Raw genomic sequence first — 8597 nt, 5'->3', positions numbered from 1 at the left:
CTCACCTCTAATTTAAAGTCTTCATTATCTTTGATAAATAGTTAGGTGCATTTAAAAAAAAATTTGTAACAACGTACGCAACTGCAGCTAAATCAAATTTAATCATTAGTATTTGGCATGAAAGTGACTGTTTGTATAAGACGAATATGGAGTTGGACTTCAAATGAGACGGCCCAAATCCAGCCTGTTAGAGTGTAGCGCCTAAGCAGCGCGATAGCGGGTGCTTTATTATCTGCACGATTCGCTATAAAGGCGAGAAATCGGGTGCTTAGACGGCCGCCTTAGGATTTGGAGGCCTGAACATTATCTTGTTACTGAGCAGAGTTACGCATCTTTCCTACTGTTCTCGGAGAAAACGAAAGATATCCTGCTAAGAATAAAAGATGGCCTTTTGAAAATTATTAACAAATAAAGAAAACGTGGCCAGGTTTGCACTTGGCATCTTCCTTGGAGCGGATAGCAAAGCGGCCGCTTGAGCGGCTGGGTCACCCGAGCTCAACGCCTTGCGGGGCGGCGTGCAAAGCTCCCGCTTGGGCGATGATTAAGCGTTCGGGCTGTGAACGGGTCTCATTTGGGCCTAGGCCATTGAGGAGTATTTCATCAAATATATCTAACAATTTAGGGTATAGTAATTAGGGGTGTGCAACGGTCGGTTCGGTTCGGTTTTTACTAAAATTTGAACAACCGAACCGAACCGTCTATAATTCAAAACCAAACCGAACTGTTGCAAGTCGGTTCGGTTCGGTTCGGTTTGGTTTTTTCGGTTCTAACTTCATCCAACTTCTTATCAAACAACGAACTGTGTTAAAGAAAAAAAAGATATCAACAAAGTAGGAGATTATAAAGCATTAAACACTGATATAATGATATTATTTTTAACCCATAACGATTCAGAAAATGAGTTTAGGGTTTGAGTCTTTGACTCTTTGGGGACGGGTTGGGTAGGGTTTGATATCAGAATGGATAGTATTGCACTATATTCGGTCGGTTCGGGTCGGTTCGGGTTGAAAAGTTTTCAAACCGACCCGAACCGCCTTACTCATAAAACCGATTTTTTCGGGTCGGTTCGGGTCGGTTCGGTCGGTTTTTTCGGTTTGGACCGAACCATGCTCAGCCCTAATAGTAATCCCCTTGGTCGGTTATCACCAAATAATAATAATAATAATATATCATACTCTTCACATAAAAGCCTCTTCGCTCACCTGCTTCTTTCGACCTGCTTCTCTAACTTTGAATGGGGCCCACAAGTCTTGGATCACGTGCTTCTTTCGACCATGTTCTCCTACTTGAATGGGGGGCCCACATGAGCATCCGCAAACGCTCCCAGTTGAGATGGCATCATACTCTGATTATAGGATCAAAATTAAAAATCATACATCATAAATTGGACATTAAGATAGCCCAGTTGGCAGGAAGCCCACGTTCACTTGTGGTCTGGAGTCCCCCCCCCTCCTCCTCCTTTTTCACCTCACTTAAACTCAGCTTCACATATTTAGCCTCAAGTAAAGATAGATATTACATATTAGTCCCTAAATCTACAGGTAACTTCATATGAGTTCCCTAAATCTTTGAAATTGCTCATTAATCCCTCAATGACCAAAACACCTTATTTCACTTTAATATCGGCTAAAATACCAAATTGGTATATTTATACGAACGCTTTTTTCAGTTTGGTATTTTTAAAAACTCTGGCGACAACAATGCATTAATTCTTATCCTTTTTGTCAATAAGACCATTTTCTCAAAACTCCAACGAGAAATTTTGTTTTAAACCCCTTACCTCCCAAAATTATTACAAGTTAAACCCACAATTATCAAAAAAATTCATCCCCTCCCTCTCCCCCAAATTCATCCCCTCCCTCTCCCCCTCCTCTTCCTCATCGTCGTCGTCAATGTCCTCCTATAGGTTCTTGCCGATGGTCGAATTGGATGAGGTATTCGCAGGATTTTCACCCAGATTATATTGTGGTCGTGGGGAGTTCGGGGATTGGGACGGCGTATCATGCTGTTCTTCGTGATGGGTCGGCGTTGACGGTGAAGAGGCTTTATGTTTGTCTGTTGTTGGAGAAACAGTTTAGGGCTGAGATGGGGAGGATAGGGCAGATTAGGCATCCAAATTTGGTTCCTTTGCTTGGCTATTGTGTTGTTGAAGAAGAGAAGCTTTTGATTTACAAGCATATGGCGAATGGAGCTCTTTCGTTGATGATTAGGGATGGGGGTCAGGGTTTGGACCGACCGACGAGGTTGAGGATTAGGGATGAGGGTTCGTGAGGGCTGGTTCGGCTTCTCCATGGGTTTCAAGTTCCTTTCTTGCATCAAAATGTTAGCTCAAGTTGTGCTTCTTAATGAAGAGTATGAGTCCAGAGTCATAGATTTTAGTCTGGCCAGGCTAATGAGGCCTTGGACCTCCGATGAGGGTTTGAACACCACTCCATTCTTGAATGGGGATTTTAGGGAGTTTGAATATATTGCACCAGAATATGCAACCAATCTGGTGCCAAGCACAAAAGGAGATGTTTATGGATTTATGGTTGTTTTACTTGAGCTTACAACCGGATAGAAGGCTACTGAGGTGAGTTGTGATGGGTCGGCGTATCAACTCGTTGTTACTGGTAAAATTCATGAAGCTATCTGTTTGCGTCAAAAGTTGGTTTTGTCATGGAATTCATTATATCTTCAGTCGATTACAATAAATTCAAAAAGAGATAGCCTTTTTATAAGACTTCTTTTACACAACAAAAAGAAAATTACAACTCTTGGGAAACAAACGCAGGATCGTTGTTTGGATCACTGCTTGCGTGAGATCTTTGCCTGTGCCGGGAGCGCTTTGACTCGTGGACCACCAAATCACAGATTCTGATTGAATCGTGAGGGGTTTGATGATTCTTCCTTCGTTTATCGAAGTGAGAATTTGAAACGATATCTTATCGAAGTAAGATAGTCGTTCTTCTTAAGATCAAGTCAAAGCTCGAATCTCAAGGAATCGCCAGAAGCTCAAGAACTCTGCTCTCTCTCTGCTCTAGATTGCTCTGAATGATCAGCCTCCTCAAAAAATGGCCTTCGGGGGGTATTTATAGCCCCTATGAACAGTTGGCGGAAAACAGTCTCGCGAGACAGCATTTTCTGTCTCGCCAGCGAGACAGTAAAGACTGTCTCGCGTGGGCGAGACAGTAAAAGTCTGTCTCGCCCTGCGAGACAGTAAAGACTATCTCGCACGGCGAGACAGTCAAGTCTGTCTCGCGTGCGAGACAGTAAAGACTGTCTCGCGTGCGAGACAGTCTATACTTGTGTTCTTTTTGACATTTTGGATGACTTCCTTTTGAGCTGTGTTTGGATATCTCTCAGCATTTTTTGACGCCTACAGATACCCCCTCCAAAGTATTCCAGACTCAATCTTTTATAGAGGAGTTCTGGGATGCTTTGGATAAGATAGGTCTTACTTATGATCCTTTCCATGCTTGGTTGGGTAGATCGTATAGAAGAACCTGTAGATGGCTTCAACACTTGATCTCTTTGTCTCTCAGTTTATTCAGTGCTTTGTAGAATAGCTAAGATCCTTTCGGCATAGCGTTCATCGCTTGACCGTCGTCGAGATCTTGAATTGAAGCTGAAATTTGTACTTGTGAATTCAGCTTTGTCATCAAATTAATACCGCATTGTTAATCACTGTATCAGTCTTCATAGGAACACAGTTTATATTCATGTATTTTTTGGAGTTCTTGGGAAATAGTTTAACCTCGTATACCCGTTGGGAGGTAGCCAGGTTATTCTTAAGAATATTTTGAGTAATATTCTCCAGAAACTTCCTGTTGATGGTAGGGAAACAGTTTAGACTCGTGTACCTATTGGAGTACTATGGTCTCTTTTTTGTTGGTAGAGATGAACCCGATGATGGAGAGGAAGAATTTTATATTCTATCTCCTGGTCTCTTGTTTGTTGGTAGAGATAAACCCAATTATGGAGAGGAAGAATTTTATATTCTATCTCCTGGTCTCTTGTTTGTTGGTAGAGATAAACCCAGAATCGGAGAGGGAGAATTTTATATTCTATCTCCTGATGAAAAGGAAACTCACAGTGGAATCTCCAACGATCCTAACTGTTTAAAGGTTTGATCGTTCAATTTGTGGACCTCTCGTTCATGGAAGGAATCGAGAGGGGATTTTAGCTTTGGTCCTAACTGTTTAAATGTTTGACCAAGATGGAATTTGAGACGATCCTAACTGTTTAAAGGTTTGATCGTTCAATTTGTGGACCTCTCGTTCATGGAACGAATCGAGAGGGGATTTTGGCTTTGGTCCTAACTGTTTAAAGGTTTGACCAAAAGGGAATTTGAGACGATCCTAACTGTTTAAAGGTTTGATCGTTCAATTTGTGGACCTCTCGTTCATGGAACGAATCGAGAGGGGATTTTGGCTTTGGTCCTAACTGTTTAAATATTTGACCAACAGGGAATTTGAGACGATCCTAACTGTTTAAAGGTTTGATCGTTCAATTTGTGGACCTCTCATTCATGGAACGAATCGAGAGGGGATTTTGGCTTTGGTCCTAACTGTTTAAAGGTTTGACCAACAGGGAATTTGAGACGATCCTAACTGTTTTAAAGGTTTGATCGTTCAATTTGTGGACCTCTCGTTCATGGAACGAATCGAGAGGGGATTTTGGCTTTGGTCCTAACTGTTTAAAGGTTTGACCAAAGGAGGGTTTGAGACGGAAGATTGATCCAACGAAATGATCGAATCTCATCTCAGCAAAAGAATATTCGGAAATCACCGTGGGGATGTAGTGTTTAACACTTTGTTTGTAATGATCGGGTTATTCCTAAGAAAATTACATATAACATTCTTTCGGGAACTTCCGTTACATGAACCATCCACCCCCAGCTTTTTCTTGCGAAACTGAGTTTATCATTATGTTTAGCTATATGATCGGGTTATCCTTAAAAGTACCATGCATAGCATTCTCCAGGAACTTCCCGTGAAAGAAAGGAAATAGTTTAGACTCATATACCTGTTGGAGTATTAAGGAGCAGTTTATACTCGTATACTTTTCGGAGTGAGATGGAGAAGCAGTTTATACTCGTATACTCATCGGAGTAAGGGAAAACAGTTTATACTCGTGTACCCAATGGAGTAATATGGTCGTCTTTACTCTACCTCTTTCGCCGTTATGACGCCGGAGTCAATTAATGCTTGGATCTTATTTTTGAGTCCAAAGCAAATATTGGTGGGATGAAGGACCCTTCTGTGGTATGCACAGTAGTTTGGATCTGTAATCATCTTAGCACCCTCCTGATCTTTAATAAGCGGTAGCTCGATTTTGTCATTGGCGAGGAGGTATTCCAAGATGGCTGGAGCTTCATCATCTTCGAAAGAATATTCCTTTTGAAACCTCGGATCAAGAGTCACATTCTCAACGATTGCAGATGTCATTGGTCTCAACTTTCTTTCTTTTAAGAAAGTTTTCAGCTTGTTCACCACGTAGTTTTAACTATTTCCAAGTGGTGGATGGTACGACCCCCAGAGCTTCCAGGACATCGATGGAGAGGTTATTGTGGTATGTTTGCAGGATGAACTCCTCTGTAATAGGATCTCTGCAATTCATTGCTTTGCCACGGAAGCGCTTGACAAAATCATCAACTGGCTCTCCGTCTTTTTGCTTCTCATCTAAAAAGGTTTCGACTGACACTTCGGTATCATCATCGAAGAAGTTACTGAGGAACAAACTTTCTATGTCATCCCGACAATTGATGCTTCCTAGCCTGAGCCGTCGGTACCAATCGAAGGCGGGCCCACGAAGGGTGCCAACGAATGACCGGACCATTAAAGCCTCATTTCCAGAGATCATGCCCAAATGAGACTTGAAATAAATCAAGTGCTGAATCGGCGAACTCGACTGACTCTCCGTCTTTTTGCTTCTCATCCAAAAGGATTCCGATTGACACTTCGGTGTCATCATCGAAGAAGTTGCTGAGGAACAAACTTTCCATGTCATCCCAGCAATTGATGCTCCCTGGCTTGAGCCGTCGGTACCAATCGAAGGCGGGCCCACGAAGGGTGCCAACGAATGACCGGATCATTAAGGCCTCGTTTCCAGAGATTATGCCCAAATGAGACTTGAAATAAATCAAGTGTTGAATCGGCGAACTCTTCCCTTCAAACGGTGTGAAGTTAATCAGATTGAATTTGGTCGGGTATGGTATTGAATCCCATTCCCTCGGATAAGGACATGGAATACCCGTCTTCTTAACTTCTTGAGCCGTCATCAAAGCATTGATTTTGTCTTCAAGTTTTTGCATTTTCCCGTCATCGTCTTCATTTCTTTCTGAATGATGTCGAGTAAAGATAATTGGACCACCCCCAGTGAGAGGTGCTATTGAACCACCCCCAATATCGTTATTGGGAGGATCCGTTAAACCACCCCCAGCGTTATTGCCATTGGGAGGTGTATCAGCCATAATGACTTCATCCACCTCTGGATCACTGTCATCTACAACATTCCGAGTGTGGTGGCTGGATTCAAATCGCTGATTGGACTCAGGAGGTTGAGGCTGTTGAGTTAACAGTTCTCTCATTTGTTGGATAGCCAACTTCATTTCTGTCTTCACTTCAGCTCTAATTTCTTCACGTTGTTTGGCTAGAGCTTCCTGAAGTATTTGAGTGAACTGATCAGCAGTGATTGTGAATACTTCTCTGATTTGTCCTGTGCTAGACATTGTATCATCAGAAGCGATTGCAGAATAAGTGTCCGAGAATTCATCCTCCGAGGACATTCCTTCTTGCATTCTCTTGTAGTCTCTGCGTCTGATAGCTCCTAATTGGAGTCGAGACATCCTTTGAGCAATTCTTGGATTGACTTTTCCTTTCGGGGAAAAGTCGGGATTTGAGTCACTTGAATGCTGTTTAGACTTTCTTCTATCAGCTACGTTGATGGTGACTTCAGGGAATTCATCATTTTGGGCAGCTGATTTTCTTTTGCGGAAATGTCTCAGCTTAGGCTTTGATAATGCAGAGACTTTTCGTGGGATGATTTCTCGTTTGAAACAGTCACATTCTGATAATGCTGTTTTGACGAGTCGTGCACAGGAACAACGAGAGTTTATCTCTCGAATAACTCTCTTTCGAAAATTATTCACAACCTCAATTTGATAATACGATTCATTGGTATGATTGCCAAAAAATCGTATCGTCTGTTGGTATGATCTCCCAGGTATGACGATATCATTTGGTGAATGCGTCTTCTTCTGGGGGTATAAAACCTTGTTGGCATTCTCAGGATAATTTATTTTTGTCTTTGAGCGATCCAAGGTTATGTCGGGAGTCGCACGTCTAAAACCACCCCTTTGCGGGTATGGGGAATTAACGGGCTCCGAATGCTGATTTTGCATAAGTCCAGACTTTGGAATCCAAACTTGGCGGAGTTTCGGTGGTTCTTTAGTCACCGTTTCCTTCCTCCTTTCTCGTCTTTGTTGTGAGAGAGCACGGACATGAGCAGCGTTTGCACGACGTTTTTGTATACGTTCTTTGAGGGTCGAGCGAGCCCTCTTGACAAAAGTCCATTCATTCGTCGTTATTTTAGCAGAGATACGAGTGATTGGTTGTTGAGACAATTGAACCACTCGATGTCTCCTCGACTCTAGGTCCGCGTGGTAACGAACCCCGTCGGTTTGTTCCAAGGCCTTAGCCATTTGGCGAGCGCGGCGTTGGCGCTGTCTCTGACGAGCTCTTTTCTTCAATGCCGGCGGGCTTTGATTCGATGACTCTTTAACTAGATAAGAGCCATTGTGAGCAGAGGTGTTGCGAGTGAAATTCTCAGCAACAATCAAGCGAGAGTCTTCATTTTGTGCCTTCTTTGGCATGTAAGTCTTCCTCAATTGTGAGATCCTCTTGTACTTGCGAGACAATGAAGAGCTTGAAGAGGATGATGAGAGGTATTCCTCAAACTTGGTTTGGTCGAATTCGTATTCGACCATGGATTCAACTGGAATCTTGATCGGCTGCGACACGACGGTCTCGGCAGCGAGACCGTTGGCTCCCACTGTGGTCGCCAGCTTGTTTGCGTTAAAAGTTGGTTTTATCATGGAATTCATTATATCTTCAGTCGATTACAATAAATTCAAAAAGAGATAGCCTTTTTATAAGACTTCTTTTACACAACAAAAAGAAAATTATAACTCTTGGGAAACAAACGCAGGATCGTTGTTTGGATCACTGCTTGCGTGAGATCTTTGCCTGTGCCGGGAGCGCTTTGACTCGTGGACCACCAAATCACAGATTCTGATTGAATCGTGAGGGGTTTGATGATTCTTCCTTCGTTTATCGAAGTGACAATTTGAAACGATATCTTATCGAAGTAAGATAGTCGTTCTTCTTAAGATCAAGTCAAAGCTCGAATCTCAAGGAATCGCCAGAAGCTCAAGAACTCTGCTCTCTCTCTGCTCTAGATTGCTCTGAAGTGCTCAAAATGATCAGCCTCCTCAAAAAATGGCCTTCGGGGGGTATATATAGCCTCTAGGAACAGTTGGCAGAAAACATGTTCGCGAGACAGCTTTTGCTGTCTCGACGGGCGAGACAGTGTTTGCTGTCTCGGCCCGCGAGACA

General features: G+C 42.8%; 1 protein-coding gene across 1 annotated transcript; it reads left to right on the top strand.

Annotated features, from left to right (window-relative positions):
• Positions 1930-2560, top strand: LOC109826486 (probable inactive receptor kinase At1g27190). The gene is made up of 2 exons (XM_020393515.1): positions 1930-2224; positions 2328-2560. The coding sequence occupies exons 1-2, from the start codon at positions 1930-1932 to the stop codon at positions 2558-2560; spliced, it is 528 nt and encodes a 175-aa protein (XP_020249104.1).

The sequence above is a fragment of the Asparagus officinalis genome, chromosome 10, assembly GCF_001876935.1.
Source record: "Asparagus officinalis chromosome 10, Aspof.V1, whole genome shotgun sequence".
Taxonomy (NCBI): domain Eukaryota; kingdom Viridiplantae; phylum Streptophyta; class Magnoliopsida; order Asparagales; family Asparagaceae; genus Asparagus; species Asparagus officinalis.
Note: the sequence above shows the minus strand (reverse complement) of the source record. Positions and strands in the feature narration are given on the sequence as shown.

Coding starts and splice junctions, on each gene's coding strand:
- LOC109826486 (XM_020393515.1), top strand. CDS start 1,930: ATGAGGTATTCGCAGGATTTTCACCCAGATTATATTGTGGTCGTGGGG. Junction 2,225..2,327: donor GATTAGGGATGGGGGTCAGG/GTTTGGACCGAC, acceptor TCAAAATGTTAG/CTCAAGTTGTGCTTCTTAAT.